The sequence below is a fragment of the Ictalurus furcatus genome, chromosome 19, assembly GCF_023375685.1.
Source record: "Ictalurus furcatus strain D&B chromosome 19, Billie_1.0, whole genome shotgun sequence".
NCBI classification, from domain to species: Eukaryota; Metazoa; Chordata; class Actinopteri; order Siluriformes; family Ictaluridae; genus Ictalurus; species Ictalurus furcatus.
Window position 1 is genome coordinate 15339756 of NC_071273.1, and position 27654 is coordinate 15367409.

General features: G+C 39.0%; 1 protein-coding gene across 2 annotated transcripts; it reads left to right on the top strand.

Annotated features, from left to right (window-relative positions):
* mdfic (MyoD family inhibitor domain containing) lies at positions 1-27654 on the top strand. 2 transcript variants are annotated; one of them, XM_053650457.1, is made up of 5 exons: positions 1-487; positions 831-944; positions 3992-4126; positions 21629-21892; positions 25200-27654. In XM_053650457.1, exons 2-5 carry the CDS (start codon positions 854-856, stop codon positions 25448-25450), a joined length of 741 nt encoding a protein of 246 aa, XP_053506432.1. In that variant the 5' UTR covers positions 1-487; positions 831-853; the 3' UTR covers positions 25451-27654. The 2 variants fall into 2 exon arrangements, with proteins under 2 accessions (XP_053506432.1, XP_053506431.1); XM_053650456.1 differs by having other exon boundaries at positions 3-487; positions 777-944.

The window sequence follows — 27654 nt, forward strand, 5'->3', positions numbered from 1 at the left end:
TCTTAGTTTATTAATACTATAAACCTTAATTCAACGTATAAACAATAGTCTCGTGTTTATGGTGTATAAATGCTTGTCAATACGAAGTCTAAATCGTTTGGTTTTTTTTTAGTTTATTTTATAGTTTATTTGAAAACAAAATAAAAGAGGGGAAAATCCGCCATGTTCTGTGTGTGGCAGCGCCCGCGCTCTCACTGTGTGCAGCTGGTCGAGCGCGCGGAATCCGGATGTGATGAAAACCGTTTCAGCGTAACTTTTCTTCAGCTAACTCACGAGACCCGACTCTCCTCAAAGCCGCACTGCTAACTGGAAACGCTTGTTTTTATTTTCCTCAACAGAATTTTCTTTTCTCCTGAAAAGCGGGTGAACTTTTCTTTGCTTCGTTTGTTATGAGATGAAGTTTTAACGGGACGAGATTTATTTGGGCGGAGGATGATTAACAGGAGGCACACTTGAAGTGAAACAGTGGAGTTGACATGTTTGAAAGGTAACGTTAACCGAGCTCTAGGCTACATTTTCATTTATATTTAAGAAAGACCTTTCTGTTGTGAAGTTTTTTACTTTAAAAAAAAGTGTTAACATGTCAGAAAGTGAAACGTATCGGCTGTTTGAGTGAGTGAGTGAATTCGGTTACATGTTTAGACAGAAGAAGGGGAAGGGTTGGGGGGGCAAAAACTTTCCACTTGAGTTTAACGACATCTTGCTGGCTGACGTCACTTTTCTCCTCCGAAAGCAGGAGTGCTGAAGCGATGGTATCGATGTTTCTTCTCTGACAGGGTCGACGGCTGATACAAAAGGGTGTCTGTGTGTTTTGTTTCGGGTGTGTACAGTATCTCGACGAGAGGTCTGGCTCATGTCCGCGGAGACAGAGTTCCCTCCGGAGGGGCCTGTAGGTCCGGACAAGCAGCAGCATGAGACGAGTCTGCTGCTGGATCACTCCCAAGGTGAGACAGAGGGCTGATTTACTCTCACTTTTCCATCAGCTTTTATTTACACACGGGTTAACTGAGATCAAAACGAATCACTGCAGGTAGTGGGCCTTAACATGTTGGCTGTATGCATGCACAGTGTGGATAATAGATGTATCAGAAGTTAAGCAGCTTTTCATTTTTTTCATTATGAAACATACACAAAGTGTGAAGAAAAAGTCCATCATGAGCTGTGTGAAGTGTAAATGCTTTTAAAGTTGTAGGAGCTGAAAGTGTATCGCTTGCACACCTGATGAAGAACTTTTCTCTTCTTTAAACTAGATCTACAGTAATTTAATTATGCAGGGGTTACTTCAGAAGTATGCTACAAGTTCCTACAGAAGTGTGTGCACAGTATATACTTTTTGTTTTGTTTCAGGCAAAAATGCTTGATTTTGCTGTGTTTTTTTGCGTGGCATTTCGCAGTGACGTTTGTTGGTAAATGAGACTTTTTTAGCTGTACTCATGTTTGACACACTGTGTGTTGTGATGATGTCACATGACACGTCTTGGCCCGAATCTGCAGGAAACCTGCAATGATTTAAAATAAAATAAAATTGGAAGCTCCTCTGCAAATTGTAGAGTTTGCTTGATTTTGTGTTCATTTATGCCAATAGTATGTGGAGGCATGACCGTTACAGCCATGTCTGTATCTGGATCCTCGAATGTCTTTGTATGCTGTAGCATTAAGATTTCCCTTCACTGGAACGAGGCAGCTCAAACGTGTTCGAGCATGACCGTGTCCCTGTGCACAAAGCGAGGTCCGTGAAGACATGGTTCGTCAAGGGTGATATGGAAGAACTTGAGTGTCCGGTACATAACCCTGACCACAGCCCCACCGAACACCTTTAGGATGAATTGGAACACCGAGTGCACCCCAGACCTCACCTGACATCAGTGCCTGATCTCACTAATGCTCTTGTGGCTGAATGATAACAAATCCCTATAGCCACGCTCCAAAATCTAATGTCACTTTTGTGACATTATACTGTATAATCGCTGTCATTTTGAAGACTGCATGAATGTTACTGTGACTGGGCTTCATTAAGAAGATATATATTCATTTACACTGATAATCGACTGCCCTAAGGCAGTTCACTGCATACAATACATCTTCAACAAGCAGCAGATCCTCCCTGTCGAGCTGCTTTGGAGCTGTTATCTCAGGTTAGCAAAAGTTTGTTAGTTCGCTGATATTGATTTACCCTCCCTCTAATGACAGAGTTTTTCTCCTCCTGATGACACACTCTGGGATCCTTTACACACCAGGGTCTGCTCTTAAAATGCTTTGAAGCACTCTCCAGAACAGGGACATGGGACGTGTATAAAATAAATACATGCATCAGAATGTATCTGGTTACGGTTTCTGTCACGTTAATTGTTATCAGCAGTTTGGGGGAAGTACACAAGGATCAAAGCCTTTTTTATCAACTATTTTATCAAACTGATAAGTCAAAGTAGTATTTTTAGCCACATATGTGTTCTGCAGCGAAACCAGAAATTCAGCTCCAAATACAGCTATATAAATATTATATACGCTAATATAATATACACCACTTAATGGGTGGTTCCATTAAGAATGCTAACGTTTTCATTATTTTAAATCTTGAGGCTTAAGGGAGTGCTTCTTAACAGGGACCACTACCAATTATAGTTTTTAATTAACTTTCTAGTTGCTGGTGAGATGATCACATATAAAATAAGCTTTGTCTCATTTTTTTTAGGCACTGAACCGTTAACCAGCCTATTTATACAAAGCATCATTACAATACTGTCAAAAATAGCAAAGTAGGACAGAGTAAGCAATCACAGGCTTTGCCTGCAAATGGATAATCACAGGACCTTAAAAGCCTCACAGTTAACACTGGATTTCCCTTTTAGGTGCGGAGAATAGAACAATTTATTTCAAACTGTAATCACTAAATACTGTGATGCATTACAAGCTGGCCGTACTGCAAGTGTGCATCGATTCATGAAGTCATTGTCTGAATAAAGGCTTTCCATAAATCAGCCCTGGGCTCTGGTAACACCATATTCATCTCTGAATATGAAGCTACTTCAGCATGTCAGCCATTTACGTCAGTCTTGTATAATAAGCAGTGCTCTGGGAAACACAGAACTAAAACAAATGGTGTTGACGTTCCAGGGAAGTAGACATGTGTTCCTTCTGACTCGTACTGCATTCTCCTCACTGTGAGCTTACAGTTAAAGTTGGTCCAAAATCCCAAACTCAAGAGAGACCGGACCACAGCCGAAAGATATTTGATGCAGTTTGATATTTTAAAACGAGTAATAGACATATCCCCTCAGAAGACTGGCATTATATAATTTATTGTATGAGCTTACTTTGTTTGATGGTTAGCATTTATTCTGAATAATCAGACTTTTCTGTTGTATAGTTTCAGCATTAAAATGTGTAAGCAAATCAGTTTTTGTTAGAATGTAAAGAATTAGGTAATGGATTGTATGTGTAAGTGAGGGTCTTTAAGCACTATTGACTAGAAGGGAGCAACCAGTTCTTCATAAAAAGGATAATTATAATCTAAGAAGTACTTGTTATGTGTCAATGTACGTGTCAATGTCATGCTATACGTGACAGTGTATAAAAATGTAAAAGTCCCCTGTTAATTTTATACCTTAATCAGTTATGCTTTTTGCTGACTTTTTGCCTGTACTTCCCCACCCCCAGTTTAGATGAATACTGTCTTCATGCCTGCCTGTAAAAACCTTGGCAGGTATTGCATACCTTGGAGCAAAGTTGAGAAAATTAGATCCAGAGATCTGGCTTGGGATATACCTCATTGCCCACACTGTTGTGCAACAGCTCACCAAATAAATCTATTTTATCTGGCAAATGAAAGATATTCTTTTTATTCCCGATGCTTTAGCAAACCATTATTCATCTTTTTTTTTCCCCCTACCTTGGCTACCTTGAAAAGTGTGGATATATGCTTAATGTCTTCTCAGTTGCATTGTAAGTCTTTGTAAAAAAAAAACAAAAAAAAAACATGTGCTTTTTATAGACACATGTCACGCTGATGCTGAAGGATTGCCTGATACCACAGAGATGAGCACAACTCCATTTTCCAGAGAACACAGTGCTGATGGGCAGCTGGGCGTGAACGGGGAGAGCCCAACCCATGGTGAACCTATAAGAAGTAAGTCTTCATTTGTAGATTAAATGCTGACCTATCAAGTACAGTGCAAGATGTTTCCTGTCTTCATGGAGTTTACAAGTAAAATGTAAAAAGCTGAAGCTTAGCGAAGTACTGAGCTAAGTGTTTCACACTTAAAAACAAAACGTAGTAAAAAGCGCAGGGTTTCCCACTGGTGGTGGGGGTGGGTGTGTGTGTGTGTGTGTGCCAGCCACTTAAAATGTTTCTCATTATTTACATTCGCATTATAATTTTTGGAATGACTATTTTCACATGTATGTCTTTCTTTTTATTTTATGTTGAATTTATGTGGTTAATCATGTTGTTCCAGCTACATTAAAATTCATTAATCCATAAAAGTCCTACACTTACAGTGCTGCTAAAACTTTAGCTCAAATTTCATTTCATTTTCAGAAGCGTATTATGACTTAATTTTTCATGATATCAATATTATTTTGTCCTTTTGCCCAGAGTGAAATATGGCAGTGGATCAGTGATGGCTGGTGGTTTATGTGAAGATTGATGCCATTGTGCTAATTACCAGGATGTTTCGGCCCAAAACCTGGTTGCCTCTACCAGGAGGTTAGGACTTGCCCATAGATAGAGCTTTCCACAATTAACAAATATCCCAAATCACCCTGTGTATTGAATAATACGCAAACCCACTGTCCATCAGTGCAACACCCGTTGCATGCAGTGAGATAAAATGATCATGCAGGTAAAAATCATTTGCTTTAAAAAAAAGAAAGCACAAGAGTGAAATGTCCAGCTGTATCATAAATAAAAAAGAGCAACAAAAGCATATACAGTAGTGTTTTTAGTAGTCTGTTTACATGCTGCCGTTTTGATTTACAGTCCATGTAAGCATAATAGAACCGTTCATGGCTCTGCTCGACACTTCTCGAATAAATCACCATACCAGTCTCTTAGGTGCTTTGTTTTATTAGTTACTTTGAAATGACTGATGACATGTTTTAGCTCCTTGATGATCTTTCTGATTCATCTGTCAAAGAATTTGGTCACCTGCTGTCTGACTGTATTAACTTATCACAGTTCAGGTTTGGGGGGGAGGTCCATTGTAGAGAAGCGAATGCATATTTTATGTATCCCCGTGTCACTGCTCAGTCTACTACTCGGAGATCTAAAGCGTACATAGCTTGTCTTCGGTACAGTCCTCAAATAACTGGGTGCAGAAACGCAGTTCAGGAGGTATACTTTAATGAGTCTGCCCTGTGGAGAAAAAGACAAGACTGGATTAAAAAAACAATAATACACTGAGAAGCAAGACAGGAAAGAGGGGGGCAGGGGCACAGACATATACAAGGCAGTGTAATTTGCCTGACACAAATTTTAATCAAATATAAAATTGTTTATATAAGATTGTATTGTATGTTTCTAAACTGTATAAATGTATGAATATGGATTATAGAGAGATCCTTGCATATAGTGATGTTCAAATGAGAAAAAAAAGCCACTGGATGCCCCTGCATTGCTCTGGGCTACATCCTGAAAATTCTCAGAGGTGAAATGATGCACTTCCTTTAGTTCCTTGCTTTTAAAAGCTGGTTTAAATGTTTGATGTATTTTTTTTTATTATAAAAGCTAAAGTGATAGTTTTCCTCATCCTTACTTGCCTCATAGTGCTCATAGGAGGCAAAGTTCACGCTCAAGCTACAGTGTTGTTAGATTTAGTTTTCCTGTTTGACACTTGCACTTTTTCATCAAACAGTAACTAGAGCAAACAAAACAGTGTCTTCTTTAACTTCACTCTGAAAATCTTTCTAATGCATTGACTGTTTGGATTAATTTAATGGCACAGTTAGCAAATTTATAGCCATGGTGTTGTGTGAAGAGCTCCGTTATTAGGATGCATCGAAAGAGAGATGTTTTATAATCATTCAGATACACGATATGAGACAAGACTCCGACAAGAGATACTGTGCCATAAACTACAAAGCCTGCCCATTTGGATCAGATCTTGTAAAGAATTATCAGCATGGATATTAACGTTTCTCAGCACCAACACTACATACACGGAATCATATCACAACACATTAAAGTAGTTTTAATCTTCACACTATTTGCTGACAGTTGATTTGAAACTTTTCCCGCATATATTTACTTCAATTCTGATATTCTTGCCTGTTATCTATAGTGCTTGAGTTTGATTACACAAATTGTGGTTGTGAGTTAAGCACTATATTCTTCACTGGTGAGATGGTTACCGAGAGAATAGGCTGTTTTTTTTTAACATGTGTGATGAAATTCTTAAGCAACTGATTTGAACTTAACCTTCCACTTCATACAGCTTCATAAGCCAGACCATGGTTGATAATTGTACATGTGGTTTCCTCGCCAAAGCCTCCTCTTTGAGAGCTGTGTGAGTAAGGAAATCCCATTGTGGTTTGGCATTGACATTGGCAGGCCTGGATCTGGGAATCACAGCTAAGAACTTGAGCTTGGCGAATTGGAAAGCTTTTCACATGATAAAGTGTTGCACATATTTTAGAATTGAGCTTCAGTGTAAACAATGATTGTATGTGTAAAAATAAATAAATGTGTTCATGGCCTGATAGTTTCAGGTTTAGTCTTCTTGAAGCTTAGCTTGAAGTGTTTGCAAACTTGTATATATGTTTTATGCAAATAGATTCACATCAGTAAGTTTGGATGGAAAAGATGTTTCATTCCTGAATTCCCCAAACACTGCTAGGAAATAATTATGGAAATGGATTTGAAACAGAGGTTGTGATTGGAAATTTCTCAAGACTTGTTTTGGAGGGGAAAATTACTAACACACCCTCTTCCTACAGTTCCATTGTGCGGAGTGCAAAAAACCCCCTTGTTTCATGCTGGATGCCTCATCAGAGAGTCTCTCCTTCTCTCTCACACACCCTCGCAACACAACACAACACCACACATGATCGTGCTTACACATCATTGGTGTCATGCGACAGTTCACAAAGTTTTGCTTGATAGTTTTCAGATATAAATCTCAGTTGCTCACAGGACATGGCTAAGGCCTTGTTTCACCCGTGGTACATCATGCCAACGGCACACTGAAATTTATGACAGGTTTTTCCTTTGCATATATTTTTCAGGCCCCTCTAACAGCAATGGAATTGCTTCTCTCTGACACAACAGTTCTTTACTTCTAACTTTTTATCATCTGCTTAATGGCATGTCTTTCTAAAAGATGTTTGTATGTGCAGGCTCATCAACGTGTGAAGTAGCATGTTTAGAGCTGAAGTAGAACGACAATCTTCCTGGGAAATTGGAGTTATTATTGAACATGTGGCAGACAAGTGCTATTGTGTCCTAAAGAGTTAAGAGTCTGTCATGTCCTAAATATAATCTAGGCCAGTGGTTCTCAACCAGGGGTGCGTGCCCCCCTGGGGGGTGTGCAGAGATCGGAAGGGGGGCGTGAATTTTTTTCAAGAGAAAAACAGACAGGGCATCATTTGGGTACTCGGTATATTTTATTGCTTTTCAAATAGAATGTGCATAAATGAAAAACTCTGCGTTCTCTCTCCCTCTATATTTTCTTTTTGCTGGGTAGAGGCGGAGCTTAGTCTGCCTTTTATCTAGCTGTCAGTGCAGACCAGTGTTCCCAACTTAGAGACTTTTTTTTTTTTTTCTTCTTTTGAGGGAAAAAAAGCGCCTAGTGACTTTTTGGCCAAACCTTAGCAACTTTCCAAATGTGGCAAGTTCTGTCCTGCAAGCGCGGGGTCTTGCTTTCCCACTGTACTCTCACCTCTCTCTGCGTCTGTTCTGTGAGGGGCTGAGAGCCGGAGATTTAACAGTGTCATGGATAAAGAGACACGCCCTTCTTCCCAATTTACATTATTCATATGTGAATGTTTTTAGAACAGAAGAGCTATGTAATGCAACATATTTTACATGTAAAATAGTCCACGTTATTATAGCCTAGTACTTTTGTTCAAAGTAGTTATAGTGTTCAGAAACATTTTACATCATTCATGTTCCACACCTCTCTGTTATATAGTTTTATAAAAGTTATTTTTTTTAAATCATAAGTTATGAAAAGCACAAAAACACAAAAGCAAAAAAAAAAACAAAAAAAAACAACTATCTATCTATGTGCATTTAGATAGCTAGATTTTATATAGAATTGATAATCATTATACCTGGTCTCCTCCAATAATGGGGGGGGGGGGGGCACATGATTGGGAAGGCTTGGGGGGGCTTTAGTTGCAAAAGGTTGAGAAGCTCTGATCTAGGCCATGCAGAATGCAGGTTGTGGTGGGAGTGTTTAAGATTTGTGGTCTTTCCAAGCGTTCATAATTGGAAACAGTGTACAGTTTGTTAATTGTTTTGTGGTGTTAGCTTTGCAGGATTGATATTTCAGAAGATATGCAAATGGGATTTCTTTAATAAAAGTTTTTTGTGATATGTGGAACTTTCTGGTTTCACAATGTTTTCTGTAGTGTGTGATATTTTGTGGCATTGATCATTGTAGCATTCTAGCATTAATTTGTTTAATCAGTGTAGGCCAATATTGAACCGTGAGACCTCACAAGTTCTCCATTTTGTTTAGTATACAGTAGGCTCGAGACGATTGACGATAGCATCAGGAATCGCTGATGAATTCGATAATAGAGATGGCTAGTCAGACATCTTAAGCGTCTGTGAGAAAACAGTGTCTGCAGGTTTAAGACTGACTTCTGTGATATGTTTGCTTTTTTTTGTTTTTTTCTCAGTCTATTTTGGATCCTTAATTATCTGTTGTTTGTCTTCAGACAAAACATCTTTCTCTGCTGCATCTTATATTTCTGTGTCCGTGCTGCCAAATAGATAATGCCAGGAATGTCTTTGCTCTCAAAACATGAACAGGGTTGAAATTAGCAAATGAAACAGCATGTTGTTTATCGGGTTGACTTCACTATACAAGAAGTTATAAGTATCCCTGCTGCTGTTCAACACAGAGCACATGCACGTGTAGTTTAATTCATTTTATTTCTCTTTGATAATGAGCTTAGTTACAAATAACGTGTTGCATTTAAGTAAATGCTAATGCTAGAAACTAGCAGCTACAGCCGACTCGTAACCAGCTTGTGGTATTTTTTCCGCTGTAATGATGCAACATGTATACTACATGCGATATATCTGGCTACACCCCGTCCTTTTTTCCCCTCAAAGCCACAGGTGATATCTTCACTCGGCGATAGTCAGGGGACACGATAGGATGATGGTATATTACACACACATGTGTTTCATTAGAATTTCCTGATGTGGATAAAAATGTAGGCCAGTGGCAAATGTGTTGGCAAGTTGGCCACTGTAATGAAACACCTTTGGTTGGAGTGCTGGTCAGTATGTCTAAGTATGTGTGCATACATAATTTTACTTTTGATAATTTTTGTAATTTTATTTTTGTAATTTAAATAACCTGGTCAAGTAGTCCTAGTAAAGATTATCAGCAGCCAAGAAAGACAGAGCAGTCATTAAATCAACCATTAGGATTAAATAGCATTTTCCCTCCATAATTTGCGTTTTTGTGACTGCAGAAAATAAAGCAGAATCAAGCGAATGCTGCAATATTTGGGGGAGCTTGCAATTTTTCAAAATTGCTGCAGATTTTTCACATATTTAGGCCAAGACGTGCCAGGTGGTGTCATCACAACGTGCATTCGGCCAAATCCGTCTTTGATTCACGCGAGTCATACATGAGTACAGCTGAGAGGTCTCATTTACCAGCAAACCTCACTGTGAAAGACTGCAATTTCGCCACTTCACATACCTTTCCACAAAAGAAACCACAAAAAACTCTGAAAATTGCATCACAAAATTAAAAAAAAAAAAAAAAAAAAAAAAAAAAAAAAAGCCGCAGCAAAATCAAGTACTTTTGGCCGAAACAATCACAAAACAATCTCTGCGAAGTCCTGTAAGGACTGAAAACTACACCAGAAAGTACACAAAACATCCCCTCAACACAATTGCACAGTGATGAAACATCAAGCTGAACTTAGATGAGTAACATTCTACAGGAGCTTGACAGCAGAGGTTTACATGATATTTTGAGCGTGTATAAATAATAAAAAGGAAATAATAAAATAAATTTCTTTCACAAGTAAAACAGCGCTGTTGTTCAATCTGTAACTGAGATTTGAATAACTCTGTTAACCAATTACACCATTTACATACATACTGCACTGCGACAGAGCAAACGATTCAGTACAGGGAAAAGATGAAGAAGAATGACATTGTGCTGTGGGATCGTACTGACTGTGTGCAACACCGAACATGCACCGAACTTCCATCCTTCCATCCTTCCTTCCTTCCTTCCTTCCTTCCTCAGTAACTGCTTAGCTCGCCTAATTTCAGTGAGGTTTTGCTCATCTGTTCCATCATCTGCACATACTGCTCATGGTATATACGAGACCTAGTTCAAAAAGAAATTGTTCATATATTAAGAGTTGTTTATTATTATTATTATTATTATTATTATTATTATTATGTTACACATCTTATTAATGAACAGCAGTCTGGCCTGTTGAACAGCTCTTGTCCATGTGCGTCTAATTATTTTTTTTGTCAAGCAATTTATTGTTATATTTATGAATATAGACGCAAATGACTAACTTTATTGCATGTTGATCCATGGAACTAAAACAAAGTTCCTCCACTGTAGGTTTCGTAACATAAATGATTTAATTTCATCTCTCATTTGTTTATTTTCTTATTCCCATTTCTAAAGCTGTGTTTCAGTCAGCGTTGTTGTCGATGCCATTTCAGTGTAGATTGCATAGCTGATGTACAAAATATTGGCCATAGTAGTACTTTGGGAATGTTACTTTTAGACTACTTTTTGACATTTTGATAGGAGGCACTTTTTTATATATGTATTTAAAAGTTGTAGAGAGCTGTCAGATAAATTGATGATTGAAGTGGCTTTTTTTTCCTGTCATGGCACCTGAAGTACAAAGTCTGAGACAAGTTGAGAGGTAGACAGTGCACTGATTGGTGTGGGAACTGCATAGGTCAGATTGTGGGATCGAATGGTGCCTATTTATATTAACTGGTATATAATGAGAAGTAATATACTTGCTTTGCTGGCATTACAAGGCATGTAATTTAATAGTCTTTAAATGTTTCGTGTATTTTAATCAAGTCTGCATAAGTCTCTTCCAGAACAAATAACAGTTAAGAAATACATTAGCAAATGTTTAATCTCAAAGTCATGGACAGAGTTACGTCTCAGAACATTTAGAGTGTTCTGAGAATTTATTAGCCTCCAATGCTTCCCACATCTCAGGTGATAAAGTTGGGGTTTTCCTAAACTTGTCCTTCTTAAGAATTGTATTTCAGAGTAGAGTTTCCCAGAGTGCCTCGAATCACACTTAACCCTCCTATTATGTTGAGGGGTGGAAAAAAAAAGTTATATCCATTATGTTATTGGTCAAAATGACTTGCATAGTTTAAATACACACAAAAACAGCAAAGAACAACTTAAAACAGTAAACCTTTATTAGGGCTTGACAAGCCGAGACAAGGCATATTTGCATACAAGTTCATGACCCTAAATGAGTAAAGTCAAAAAATTTCAAAGAGAGATTAACCAGTATTTCAGACATCTCAAATGAGGAAATGAGTCAAATTGACCCACAACATAATAGGAGGGTTAAGTTGTACGCTGACTGACTCACGACCGATCTGTGACTCAGCTCAGACTCTATAAATGTCCATCAGGATAAAACCGTGAACAAAAGCCGATAGATTAAAACCACCAGCCTTAATGCAGTAATTGAGTAAGATCTTTCTCTTACTACCTTATGCGTGCGCCTGACCATTGTTTATGGAAGAACTCTAAACAGACTCTAATACACACATACAACTATAACTGTAGACACTGCTAAATTGGTATGTTTTAGAGGACACCTTAAACACAAGAGACCACATGTGCTCTCTTGCTAACCTGATAATTAGCAAATGAAGCTGTGATATGTTTGTTGTTATGTTTTCAATCCCTTTAGGGAAGTTAGTTGTGCTGTGAGCAGGCTGGATAGAATCACAACAGAAAATGTAAGACTTGAGAAAAAGAAAGTTCTTTTCTAATGCCTCTATGGTTATTTCTCAGTGCTGTTAATGGGTCATGTTATGGTTTCATTATAAAAGTGTCATCATGTGATAATGTAAGTGTTGCTGGTTTGAAAAGGAGTAACAGCACTGTATGACCCTGGTGTTCAGATGAAATTGTGGTCTCATGAATACCAGCCAGAAATAGCCATGAGTGCTTACTCTCACAAGGTGACATCATTTCCTGATAATTGTGCAGTGGCTCTCTTTATGTATGTTATGTGTGTTTTTCATGGCCACCCCATTATCAAGAATACCTCTGAATATAATTAGTTCAGAGATTGAATCAAATTTACTTCACATTGAATGACGTTTATGATGTCTGTGGTTATGAAAGCTTGCTGGGGACTAAATATTTCAACATAAATTTAGTACGCGTGTAGTTTTGACGGTGTTCTCCGTGTGGAAAGAGGCATGGCACTCTGATGGTGAGACCTCAGTATGTTGTACAGAACTATTTAAGATCAGACCGGATTGTGTACAAAAATGACTTCAATTGTTGACCCATAATAATCACACAAATCTCAGGCACTAATCTTTTAGGATCTTGGTGTGTATTTGTTTTGTCTTTTCCTCAGACTTTTCCTCACAATGTCATTGCGAAGAAACTGGTTTAAAAAAAGTAACAATATAGCAGCGTATGTAGAATACGCAGGTGCTAGTAATAATCACTTTAGCTTTAAAGAATGGCTTCATATCATTCACGTTACACAGAATGCTAATTTTGTCTGATCACATGTCTCCAACGCAAGGGCCCATTAGAACAGAAGGCTAATTTTCAAGTGATTACTTCGCAGTGGGTCATGAAATCAAAGCGGTATAAATAGGGTGAAATGCTAGCACAGAGGTTGATTAAAATGGCCATTGTGATTCTACCTCTGTGGTAATTATTTCTTCATTGTCTTGGGTGTAGATACAATTCATATGGAAAAATTCAAGCCTTTTAATTAGCATTCTTCCACTGCCTAAGCCTTTCAAAGAATTTCTGCACGTTTGGCTTGAGTCGATTATCTCATGCATGCATCCATTTCTTCCCATGTAATCATAGTGTGTTTGACTTTTCTCAACTTCACAATACCATTATGTCAATATATTCTGTGCTGAAACAAAATATGGAACCTTTAGCCTTCTTAAACAAGGTAAGCTCATTTTGAAAGAGATGTTTACGTATGGAAACACAGTATTAGGTGGTCCACTGTGGTGTTTACAGTCTACAGAGAGCTAGTATTCTGTATGAGAATTGTGGGCTACTCTACAGCAACACAGAACAAGGCCTGCCTTAGAAGCATCCAAAGCAAGAAATGGTGCCTTTCAGTGAGGGGAGGGGAAAAAAACACTTCAAATGATAGTAGAGCAGGGGGATTACTGGCCTTCTAACAGGGTTTTGGCTTCAACATTAAGGTTAAACCCCTTTTCTATTACAGAGCTCTCTGGTGATGTGGCCCCCTCTGGCCCTGCGTGTTTGCAGGTTCACTGGCTCCGTAGTAGGTCATTCCGTCAGGCCTCTGATCACTCAGGGGTGACCAGGGAGCCGAAGTGCACACAGCGCTAAAATCGATACAGCCGTCTCCCGTTAAAAAGCTACTCAGACACATGAGCCCCTCTGTCCTTTAACCTGATTTTTAGGCTTAGGGTCTTGATTGGCACCCTAAAGCCAGAGCTCACTGACCCACAGCTGTCATATTAGTGCTGTTAATGTTAGAGATTGATACCGAGCAAATAAAGGAACCATGTCTATAGATATTTTTTATGAACTGTCCAGTCTCTAGTGGATTGGGGAGAAGTGCTTCTTTCCCAGATCCCATACTGTCTCTCTCTCTCTCTCTCTCTCTTTTTTTTTTTTCTTTCTTTTTTTTCTTTTTTTTTTTCTTCCCCTCTTCCCCCCCAGCCACTGACACAAGACACATCATGGTGCTGATGTATAACGCTGTTGGACTCTTCGGCTAGTTTCTTTTCGGTGAGTCCTCAGCACTGGATGACCCTTTTTTTTGTTTGTTGTTGTTGTTGGAATCTGTGAGTCATCTGCCTAACTGAAACTGAAAATACATCCCTCCTTCCATCTTGCCCCTTTCACCACTGTGTTGCTGGGTTTTTATTTGGAGTTGTTCAGGAGGCTGGGTGGAGCATGTTGGCGCTGGAAGCTGCCACAGCTGCCTGGTCTGAGACACGTCATAACTGATCTTTCGAGAAAATGTGGTAGCTGTGTAAAAAGCCTAAATCTGTACAAGATGTGCATTTTACAGCTTGCACTGGTGGTATAACTTTTGCATTTACTGAATTCCTTTGTTTTCCCAGAATAGACACAGATTGTAAGAAAAAGGCCTTCGAGATTAGATTAGTAAACCCCTAAATTATTATTATTTTTTAAAAATTATTATTCAACTATTATCCCAGTGTGTTATTTGGGTCTCTTCAGTTTGCATTGTGATGATGATGGCACAACAAAAAAGAGACTTCAGAGCCCGGATTCAGGCTCTTGAAAACCGAAAATGATTTTTCTCAGTGTATGTCATTTGACACAAATTGTCTCTCACTGAATGAGGTAATGATTTCTATAGCAGTCAGACATGTTAATCGCAGTAAATACAATTTTGAAATCAAAGAATGATTGATGATCGCCTCTGCTTTCCCCGGAGCTGCAAAAGATTTCTTCCATAAGAATCCCCACTCTTGTCTTTCAAGTTGCCTTCTCCGCTGTAAAATGTAATTAAGCAGAACAAGGTCCAAAGGGGCTATTTTTTCCCCCCACTCAATCAGCAGGCAAATGACCAAATTTGAAATGAGTAAATCCCAGATGCCTGGCTTTTCCTAGTCGTTATTAAAGAAGGTGACGGAGAGGGACAGACACAGTGGGTGAGTGTGAATAAGGGAGATTTGGAATATCAAACACCTTGTCAAGAGTCAGGTTTATACAGCAGGTGTATACAGTGCATACCTCCATGTTATTGACATTCGTACAGTTTATTCGAAGGGATACATTTACATTGTCACAGAATGTATGACAAAAAAATGTAAGAAATATGGCCTGTTATAATGGCTGTATTTCATTGTGAGGATCAAGTGGGAGTAAAATAAGAGAACGTGTTTTCTTAGTCTTCTGAAATGGGGTGTAGTGAAAATGAGGAGGTGTAATGGTGTTGTACTGTAAACATTTGACATGATGCTTGTTCTGACTAAAGAGTTTGAGGCACTTTACTTTGATCATAGATGCAGGAAAATAGAAAAGGTGTACATTTGAACACGTTAAACAATACAAGAAAATATATCTTGTTAATGATTTGGGTTTCTAGAGCAACTTTATGCAAACCTAGCTCCCAATTTACACCAGGCACAGTGTGCGTGCTCGAGTGTCCGAAATGCTTTCATGTCACCTTTCTTTGTCCCGCGTGCTTCGTATCAGACCTCCCACTTCAGTCTACATGAGAACTGCCCACTCCCACGACGTGCTGGTATCCTGCATTAAAACAGTCCCAATACCCACCTCCAGTGTGATCTGTGAACACTATTTTTAAACATCAGTACTCATTAAAGGAAGTCCTTGCAGTAGAGTTGGAAGGTCAGCTCATGAATGAGCTTTGATGTGCCAAAGGAAATTTGCAGTCAAACGTTTGTAATAATATTCATTCTTTTTTTATTATTATTATTATAATTTATTTTTAAACATAATATCAATGTTTTTGAGCTCTAAATATACACATGAAATATATAGTTTCTAATGAAATGAATGCCCCTGTGGATGGAATAGCATGAGCAAGTGTGTTTGTTTGGAGGAAAAAAATGCCACCCCAGGCTGTTTTCGTACAGGACAGAAGCTTGGCTTGTAAGTCGCTGCATATTTGCAAATGAGACTTTCAGTCAGGAGGGCAAACATACGAGGATAAATGAAGTGGTTCTGTGTCTCTATATGATGAAACAGAGATCACAATAGAATTCATAGAAATGCCAGTTTGCATGGGTTTATCCTTAAAATACATCTCTTCCTTCAGTACAGGAAAGAATCCTGTTAAGAGCAAAGTGATCTGATATGTACACCTTGTTGGGTGATTTTAGTTAGAGACTATAGTAATACACTGCAGCGTCATGTTTATTTTCCCACAGTAGAGCCTTAATGCTTGCTTAACATTTTTATCTATTAAGAGATAATGAGAAATTTGTTACTCACTTATTTAGCTGGATGACTTTAAGGAGGTCACAAATGAACGACTGAATATTACAACTGATGGACATGTCCGTAAACAAATCGTCACTTTATTAAACAAATCCAAATACAGGACGCAGTGGTAAACAAGTGATGAAATACAGAAGTCGAACTCCCTTTCTTATTTGTGATTCAGCTTCCCACTGACAGTACTGCAAATGAGTTTGTGTACTTGGCTTTCCTTACCTCTCTCCTGCAACCTCCCATCTGACTGTCTTTCTATTTATTTATTTATTTATTTATTTATTTACCAGTCTTGTTTATACTGCTCCTAGCCGTTGATATTCATACATATTCGTTCTTGGGAGGTCTGTGATGCTTTGGCTCTGTGTCTTTGGGGTACAATTTTAAATTCTTCCAGTGGAGCTATTTTCTGTGACACAAAAACGACGGTGTTTATCCACAGTTTTACATAGAGAGCGGCGCAGCAGCGATGGCGGTTCACTCCAGACGCCTTCTGCATGGTCCCTGTGTGGGATATCCGCCGAACACATGGTGACAAATGGCAATTATATTTGTGTGTTCTTCGTGAATCCATCAAACATTGGCCTTTTAAAAATGCTCCCAAGATATTTGAGCCTGTCAGATGCAGGGGACCAAATTGGGATGCTGCTTAGACAGTCAAGAAGCACTCACCCCCAGTTTGCCTGTGATGTGTTTGACAGAGTGAGTAGAGGAATACCATGTATTATTCAACTACAAATGTACACTCTCAACAGTTGTTGATGTGTTGGAAGCAGAGCAGTTAGAAGTCCAATTTGAGCTGTCCTGTCCCCCCCTTCGTCTGAACATGGTGTTTTAATGCAACCTGTCAGCTTGTGTATATAACAGTTACAACAGTAGTCAGGATACTGTATGTTTTTCTGGTTAGCTGGGTCTGTTTACTAAGCTTGAAGCATTATTCATATTTCATATAGATTATCCATGTTTAGGGCTCTTCACTATGCTTTTGAATGTTGTGTATATACAGTATTGTACTGCACTAGACCGTGTCCTTGTCTGCTGTCATTCTTTTATGGTTACTTTCACATAGACTAAGCACTGTGTGTGTACATGTGTATAACCTGTTCTTCAGCCGAGACTGTTTTTTGTACATTTTGACTCCTCCTGAAGAATTTGAACTGTAAACTGGCACTTACACGCTGTCATTTATTGAATTTTTTTTTTTTTAATTATTATTATTATTTTTAATACAGTGAGTTCCTTATTACTGTTTAGTAAAGGAATGTGCCTTATCAGGAATGGTTGAAGCCCTAAAACATCTTTTGGCAGTAGAGCACAGCTATGTCCGAAACCATGTACTTACCTGCTATATAGTAGGTGAAATACATTTATCTCGGCTACTATGTAGTAGGTAAGTAACTAGTTTAGGAGGCAGCCCACGGCTTCAAGCAGTCGTCTATTAGCACGTATAACATGACAAATAATTAACTGCACTTGAAGCTTTCGTAAAATTAAAAATAAAAACACGCAAAACTGTATACGGTACCATAATGAAGACGAGCAGTATGTTGATATGTAAAATTCTGGAGGGAACGTCGGATGGTGTGGCGTGGCGACGTAATGACGTGTGCTGTTAATCGATCTATGTTCTATAACATGTAAAACCTGAACAAGAAAGGAATATTCTAAAAGTGACTCATATAAACACCTTAATCACAATATTGTCTTATTCAGAATAAGGTCAACAATTAGATTACTGCTGTCCATGTAAACGTAGTCATTGCCTGTCAATATTTGTATCCATTCCATTTTTAGACGCAGTCATACTTTTGGTCCGATTCTGTTCTGAATTCATCAACACTTGGAAGTTTATTTCAAATTTGACTAACAGCTGTGTGGAATAATAGGCAGGAGCTTATTGGGCATGCTTGCTATTGGACACCTCTGGCTTGAAGACGCATGTAGACGGTTGGGCCCCGAATGTCTAAACTTGTTTAGGAGAGCATGCATGTAGATTGGTCAGAGGATGAAGATCCAGGCTCTGCCTGTGTTTAATTGCATTGTTTTCCATTTGCATTCCTGTCGGAGATCTCCCTCGGTGATGTGTTGTTAAAAAGCAGTGGGCTGCATTTTTCTTCCCCCTCTTGTTAACTGTAATTGCACTTGTTGGTGTTCTGATGATTCAAAAAAGACAGGAAGAAAAGCTGTTCTCTTGCTGACTTCATTGGAAAGTTCAATTGTTCTGCAAATCAATGCTTTGTTGCAAGCTGTCAAAAAAAAAAAGTTGAGCTTATCATTACTGTTGTGTAGACTTGCACAAAGAAAATGCAAAGTGAAACCCAGGAACGTACAGGACCAAAGAAAGATGAATAATTCAGAGCTCAGTAAGTGTCTGTGGTTTGACTCATTCTCTGATACAGATAGGAAGGAATGCAGTTCTCCCAGTAGAGCTGAATACACAGGAGATCTTCCTGCTGAGAATGCCGCTGCTCCTGTTTCATCAGGTAGATCAGCTCATCCCAGCATCTCCTTATGCCTGTAACACTCACAGAAGACTGAGCGTGAATGAACATCATGGCAGCATGGACCTCATTATGAGCAGAGTCAAAGTCAAATTCTCAGTCACATGCAGGCTGCGGTTCTGGACGGACACACCTCTGATAATGGATCACAACAAGTGTGTTCTATCCTTTAGCCCCCGGTATAATAATCTCTATGCAGAACCGTGGGCTTTTTCATTTATCTGTTGTAGCGGAAATTTGCGGGGCATTTTCTTTACCCTGACAAATCCAAAACCTCCATGGGTTTTATTTTTGTCTTGATGCAAGTATAACCTGCTAGTGAGTCTGGTTTTATTTATTTATTTATGTATTTATTTATTAATTCATTACTTTTTGGTTGGTGCAAATCGTTGCAGGGTTTGTACAAGGTGCTTGAAGTGTTTGAATTTGGCTTTTTGAAATTGAAGTACTGGAATACCTTGAAAATAGCCATTTTTTTAAAAGCCATTTTCTATCTGCTGGTGCTTAAGAAGTGCGGGAATTTTAAAAAGTCAATAATACCAAAATCACTAAATAACTTTAAAGTGTTTATTTTTGATGAATACAACCCATTTAACTTGAAATATGACACCCCGCTGCAGCCCCTCTCTCTCCTCCTGCTGTTCACTCACTTATTTTGACAGAGACGGCTCTGGTCCACTTTTCAGACTACTTTAATGACTCTTTGTTTTATCCCCCTTAAAAAAAAAAAAAACACCCAGTGACAAAGCTAAGAGAGTAGCCAGTACTGCCCCATGATCGCGAGCTCCTGCGTTCCCCCTTAAGACACACCTCTCTGCAGTTACTCTGTTCAGTGAGTGTCAGAGAGGAGTAGCACCTTCATTCACTTCTAACTTTCTCTCTCAGTGATCATGTTCCATATAGCTGAAATCACAGCACAGCCGCTGTCTTTAACCTGTGTGTATGCTTATTTTGTCAGAGGGCGTCGTGGTTATAAATCAGGATTTTAGCAGTGCAGAGCAGCAGCTTGTAAGTGCCTTGGAAGTGACTGCTGATTAACATGTAGTCTTAATGGGCTGTGTTTCAGTCACTATTTCATATTTGTTCCGTTGTCTGACAACAGAAACAGAAAAATATGTAGAACAGTTTTATTGGGAATTCGGCTATATTCAAATACAGTATGAGCTCAGAGAGTAGGAAAGAGGCCAACAAGAGGCAGAACGCAAGAGACAAATATGACACAATGATGTAATGAATATGTTGATTAGAGCATCATCTAACGACGTTCAGCAACTTTCCATTCTCCGTTATGGGCGTTATGGTGACGATGAAGCAGTGCCTGGGAAATGGAAATGTAGTCCAGCATGGATAGAAAAGGTGCCATTTATAAAATTATTTTATATATTATAATATAATATAAAATACAGTGCCCTCCACTAATATTGGCACCCTTGGTAAATATGAGCAAAGAAGGCTATGAAAAATGGTCATTATTGTTTAACCTTCTTTTGTTAAAAAAGTTAAACAACCTTCTTTTGTTAAAAAAAATTCACAAAAATACTCTGCTCTCATGGATATCAAACACCGCACAGGTTTATTTAAAAAAAAATAAAATAAATCTTTGCGTGTATATTCCTTGAAAACAAAAATAATAGTGCTTGAAAAGTCCTTGAAAGTCCTGGAATTTCATTATGAAGCATCTTTTCGAACCCTGCAATTGTCTTGAGTATATAGATCAGTTGTTCGATCACTTTTGCTATTTTCATGGTCATAAATTAACATTCTACACTCATGTAGGTGGAACAGCATAGACGTGGATGTGACTTTTGACTATTGTAAGTCCAGCAAGAAACCTATTTTAGTCCAAAAATGTTTGTTACTGCCTCCTGAGACGCCTCCTAGTGTAGATGGACAAATAGACAGAAACCCAGTTTTGTGGATGTTCACTATCGAAGTAAGTCCACTTCACAAATAGGCTACATCACCCAAATATTTTACTTTTATATACTTTATTAACCAAAAATACAACATACAGAATTAATTCATTACCAATAGCTCAGTTGTTGCTACTGAAGGCCAGTTTAGACTTTTCTGAAGCATCGTATACTTGTGCTCTTTTCGAACACACGCCCATCCCTTTTCCATACATGTGTAAGTGAAATGACCTCCATAGAACTCCATCTAAGTCCAGACTATTTTATAATCAAAATAATAGGGTTTATTTCATAATATATACCCAGATATGCAATTTTACATCTTGTCTTTTCATGTGAGCTCTTATCAGAAACTAGAGCCCCATATGTGTTAATTAGGGTTCGAGTGAGATATTGAGTCATTTTGGTGTTTTGGCTTGGCTTATTGTGCTGTGTTTGTTAATAAGAGGACGGATAATGATCATGAACTCTCCACGCAGTGCTGCAGTTTTCTCCAACAGGAACAGCTTACTGGTCTCAGGGTGTGTAATATTTATTTGTGTTGTGCGGTAAGACCGTTTTGGGTGTAGGTGCCAAATGAGTAAAATGTTTTGTTGTGAATCAAAATATTTTCTGATAATAGTATGCTAATTTTATACTTTTTGTTCATAGTTATAAGTCCTTGGACACTTTATTTACATGTAATACAGAAGTTTGAATAAGCAATTTACCTGACACCAAGGTCTACAAAAAATGTTTTAGTATTGTAATTATTATACTAAATTTCTCTGTGTGTGTGTGTGTGTGTGTGTGTGTGTGTGTGTGTGTGTGTGTGTGTGTGTGTGCGCGTGTGCAGCCCAGCCTCAGCCCAGTGATGGAGAGGCCACACGGCTGCACAATGGCCTCCACCCAGGCATGAGCAATGGCCATAGAACTCCACCAGGAACCACGCAGCCTGCAGCCTCTTCTTCTTCCTTCTCTGAGATGAGGAAACCCCCACCTCCCGTCTCTCAGCGCGTGCAGAGAAAACTCCGCTCCAGCCTGTCCGTCAACAGCGACAGCAGCAGGAGGAGCAAAGGCAGTTCCACAGGCTCCCACAAACCTGGCTCCTCTCCAGAGGGTAAGCAATACTTATACACACTCTCTCTCTCTCTCTCTCTCGCTGTCTCTCTCTCTCTCTCTCACACACACACACACACACACACACAAACGTCTGTTTATAAGCTTAGTAGTTTTGCATAATTATTACACAATCCCTTTAAGCTCTTGCTTCTCTTTGGACTTGCAAACTAATCCACAACCGTAATCAACTATTTTAATGCGTTTAGTCATCACATTTCAGTTCTTTATAATTATCATACTATCATTTTTTGTTGTTGTTTATCTGGATATGTGTCGTGGCTCACAATGCCAAAATTGTGCAAGGTCTTTGATAATCCAAAAAAGCAGCTAGCACCTTGTCAGGTCTGATGATGATTTGAATGCAGTAATGAACTAGCTCACCAGTGCATTAGTAATGGTCACCAAGGTGTGACCTTTTAACAAGGCTATGGAGAGTGGGGGGTCTGCCATATGTCAGCTCCACCTCTGCATGGGCCCTCGCTCTCTTCTCTAACGGTGTCCTCTCATTAAGGTCTGTTCTGTGGCTCTGCAACACACACCTCTGCCCACTTCAGCCCATCACACACACACACACACACACTGTACTGCCTCTCCCCCCCCCCCCCCCCCCCGCTATGGCTTAGTGCTCTTCCATGCTGCCCTTTCATACTAACATTTCTTATAAAGCATATGTCCATTTTGTAGTTACACATGGCATTAGTTGAAGCTGAAAATAGAAAGTTAGTATAACTTCAAAGAATATCCATACATTTGAGTGTGCTTTCTTAAATATGACTGGTGCCACAAGCTTATCACTGTAAAAGTTCACTTACGGTAGAGGAAGAATGTGGCATAGATTCCGTGTCCCTATTGATTTGACAGACACGCGTGTCTGTTTTAATAGTATCATACCACAGCTTGCTAACTGGTGAGAGAGAGAGGGGAAAAAAGCCACTTCAATAAGTCTCATCTCTACTTTCGTGTCTGTTATTTGTAGAATTGTGGTCTAAATCACTATGCTCACTCAAGTATTTATTTCCCACTGGAGAACAGCAATCTGTTGTGTTTTAATGTTTACATGGATTACCATAATCTGTTTGCATGGGAAATTAGCTTCTAAACAGGTGGGAAAGCAGAAGAATAAAGCCTTACAAGGAGCCGCTCGGGGGATTCTGCTTTTTTGCATTCTTGGCTTGCATGTCTGGCACTAATATTCGACTGTGATAACGGCAACTCGCTTGCAGAGGCATTTAATTGAGAGCTGCTTTGTTTCGGGAATGGGTTAGGACCTCGAGTGCTAGTAAGTTTGTGTTGCAAGCATGCACTCATTTCACCTCTCTGGCAAATTTAATTAGGGCAACAGAGTCCACTGAAAAGCTGCTGTTGAATAGTTTATATTACTATATATATTTTTTCTTGTTTCTACTCCTCAGTTCAGCCAAATGTTTTTTTTTTTTTTTCTTTTCCCTGGGAAGTTTCTAGCATTTTCTAGAGCTTATCCCTGGCTGTGCACTGCGTTTTTACAAAAGTTAAATATATGCAAATATATACCACGGACAAATCACTTGCGTGCCATGCAAGCTTCCTGATGTTGATATTAATGATAAATGATTTGTGATGTCCTTATCAGTAGTTATTAGTTGTTTGGCAATATCTTGCTGTCGCAGCATAATGTCCATATATAATGCAGCTGTAAAGTTTACGTACTTACCTGCATGTTATAAGTCTCTATCTCCCCCTGTCTTTTGGGGTCTGAGGCAGAAGATGGTCTTTCTTCATTCCTGTGTTCCTACACAATTCACTGTTCTGTGCCAGATCCATCTTGTTTTATGTCAGGCTGCCCCTCTTTTTGATGTTAGCCTCTGGGTTTTTCCAGATGTCTCGTACTGTTTCCTCTGAGGTGCTCAGGCTGGTTTGGGTTTCTTAAACTCTGGGCTTTTTCAGCTACAGCTGACATTAAGCATAACGTGTTCCTAGAAGTGATGTCAGTTTTGCAGGCCTGCCTGTCTCCTGCGTTACATTACCCAGCCTCTCATTCCTTAAGATTCGTAATAATCACTGCTGATAAATTATGCATCCAAGGGAATGCATAAAGCACTGTATCACAAATCTGCATCTAGAAACTACCGATAAAAATCTGACAGAAAAGTTATGGGCTTTGAATACGAAGGTGTAGTGGATTTCATCAGTGATGTGTTTATTCTACTTTTTTTTATTAATTGTAAACAATCAGTTTAATTGATTTGTGAGTCATGATTAAGGACAGTGTCATGGTCTCGGAATATAATGTCAGGTTTTTCAAACTGGATCTGCATGTAAGCATGGCTGTTGTTTCACCAGGTCAGCTCTTCTCCTAATCAAAAACACTTTGATTAAACAAACATGAGCATTCAGGGGTCTTGAGGCTGAGCTTTCTTCTTTATTCTTCTTATAGCAGCTTGAGTCAGATCGAGTATTCTCCCTGACAGCTCACTGTGGACCGATGAAAGCCATGCAAATGTAGTGTTTGGAATGACACCGTCAAGTCCATTTGTCTAAAATATGTATCAAGTCCAATTACTTGGCTCATGGTTGGGAAAAGTATACCCAGCAGCTCTAAAAACTACAATTTTTAGGTACTAATCAGTTTTGCTGTTAGAATTGCCTGCTGTGGTTGGTACGACATTTTTATCTTTAGGAAGCCTTTGAGTTTTACAGTTTAGATAGGTAGACATAATGGTGTATGTATTTCACCAAATAGCATATATTTATATATGTATTTGTCATTTATGTAAACCCCTTCTTCAAATGGCCATTGTAAGAAAAAGTGCAGAAAAGCTGAGTATCTGTCATCTTAAACATCTGTAATTTGAAATCATGTGCTGCATCCCTATAAGAGGCCAGGAAAGAGGTTAAATGTTAATCAGGGATGAGAGAAATGTTAGCATTAGCGCAATTTGCCAGGGAAAATCTCGGACACTGCTAATCAGCTTTACGTGATCAAGCCTGTGCTCTTGCATTATGATAACCCCATTATTCCCAAAGCTACTAATCAACCCTAAAGTGGAATTCATTCCTTTTGAATTTCCCTGATTCCTCCCATCTCTCCTCTGTGCTTAGCTGGTATCCTCCCTACTCTCTCACACAGTCGCACCCCCACACAGTTATGCTGTGATTCATAGGTCAGTTCAAATGTACTGAAAATGCATAACCATTGACATCTGGATACCTTTTTAAATGGATGTCCTGCAGGATTACTGTATATTATTGATGATTATTGATGATTGATATGCTGCACATTTGGGTTTACTGACGCTTGTCTTCTCATAATCGGTTGGTGGGAGCAGACTGTTGTGTGCACTGCATCCTAGCCTGCCTGTTCTGCGAGTTCCTCACCCTGTGCAACATGGTGGTGGCTCAGGCATCATGTGGTGCCTGCACATCAGAGGCTTGCTGCTGCTGCTGCTGCGCAGACGACCTCGGAGACGACTGCAACTGCCCCTGCGACATGGACTGCGGCATTATGGACGCCTGCTGCGAGTCCTCTGACTGTCTCGAGATCTGCATGGAATGCTGTGGCATCTGCTTTCCCACATAAAAGCCCTGCTTGCCCGTAGATCGCACATGGAGACAGAGACATCCTGTGTGTGAGAACGTGTGTGCCTGTATATATGTATTGTGTGTTTGAAAGTATGTATGTACACACACACACTCAAATGAAAAACACAAGCCTGGCCTCCATCTAGCTGTAAGAGCAGATACTTTATCAGTTTAAACGGACTGAAAACGTTCTGTATTATTTGTGTATTTAAAGGTTATGACTCTCAGTTATGCTATTATCTCTAACTACTTTTAAGAAGTACTTTTTTACCTCCAGAATTGTTGGCACCTTCAAGAGCATGGGCAAATATTATTTTACGAAATAAACTACCCACAGTGATTCAAATTGAATTGGAGGAGCTGCTTACCTTTTCTCTGACAAAACGTAATAATAGTATTTTCTCTAAAAATGTGGCATAGTTTTTGACAGCCCTTATGGATAGCTCCAGAAATTTCCTCTGGAGATAGACCATATCTGTTTTGTGAATGTGAGGTTTTACACTTAACCCCCCTGTTACTCACTGCCTTTAGGAATATTATTTTACTTGTGTTTACTTTTGATCATAATGTTTTAAATAGGCATAACAGATCTTACTCACGCTCCCACTCTGTATCAGCGCGTCTACACTGTGCGTGAGGAGCAACACGGCCTTGTTACTAACCCACCACTTCCGTGGACTTGGAGGTCGCACATTTTCTTCCTCAGTCACTTGACAATTTCGCCTCTCTCTGATGGTCATTGAGAGAAAAGAAAGTCACGTGCGGTGATTCTGGTATTAGGCTAAAGCTAGCGCCGTCGCATTACGTACATATGATGTCATGTAGGAAGCGGCTTATACTTCCGGTTAGTAAAAAACCGCTAGGTCACTTCTCTCTCGAAAACATGCTTTAGAAAGTAAATACTAAAATTGTGTCCCAAATGAAGTACTGTACACTTACACTGTGCACTCTGCACTACCGTCTAGTGTGTGGATTTTAGAAAGGTAATATCATCTCAAATGGAACACTAATGAATAAATCTCCCCCAACTAATTGATAATGAGATTCGTTGACAAAGATTTTCATAATCGATTATTCTTCATTATTATTCATTATTATTCATTATCGTTTAGTTGTTGCAGCTCTAATACAATTATAATACAGATTTATGCTTTTAGTGCAGAATCGAGGAGTGATGATTGTGATCATTACACAAGAGTCATGTGTTTTACTCGGATGATATTGAAATGATGTTTGGAGAAAAAAAAAGAACCACATACAAGGAAAAAAACCCCAAGCCCACAGTAAAACACGTTGTTATGAAGATTGATGGATTCGTGAATCTCACTAAGCACTAGGATATTAAAGTCCAAAACCTGCTTGTTGACTTGGCCATAATTGCATGTTTCAGCAAGATCATGTGCCTAAATATACATCCAAATCAACACAGAAATGGCTGCAGAAACACAAAATTAGTGTGTCGCAACGGCTATCTAAGTGTCCAGATTTGACTGCTGTTAAAACTCTTGTCTGGATTGAAGAGGGAAGTCCACATGTGCAAACCTGGGAATATGACAGAAGTTGAAAAATTTAGCATAGGTCTAGGATCCCACTTTTAGGCTTTGACATCCTTGTTGGGCATGAGAGGAAGATGCCCAGTGCTGTAATTATCGCTGTAGTAGGCTTTACCAAATAGTATTTGTGGCCATAAAAAAACAACTTAAAAAAAACTCTTGCTACTTATTGTTCACCCTGCACAGGATTCTCAAATGTGTAGGCTCGAACTCCCTTTCATTGCATTGCATGTTTATTTTTGCTCATTTTCATGAATCATGCCAATAATTCTGGAGATATCCTTTTTTTGACGAGGTCTGTCAATAGTGTTTCGTGTTGTACTCAGTTTAAACCATGATGGTGTATTTCATGTATTACTCTAGATTACATTAGGGTAGACTTCAAACTACTTTGCTCTAAAACAACACTGTAATGTCAACAGATTCATGACTCTCAGAGGTCAAGGCTCTGTGCGTGTTTTATGGGTATTTTTTTTTTATTTACTCAACAAACCTGTTTTTTTCCCAGTGGTCTGTTCGGTAAAGCTTTCTTTAAGCATTGTCTACTGTATCTTGATTCATTGCAGGTCCATAATTTTGAGTGTGATATAGGAATATGTAATAAGCAATAATGAATTGAATCAGTTATGGGGGAGGAATATATATATAT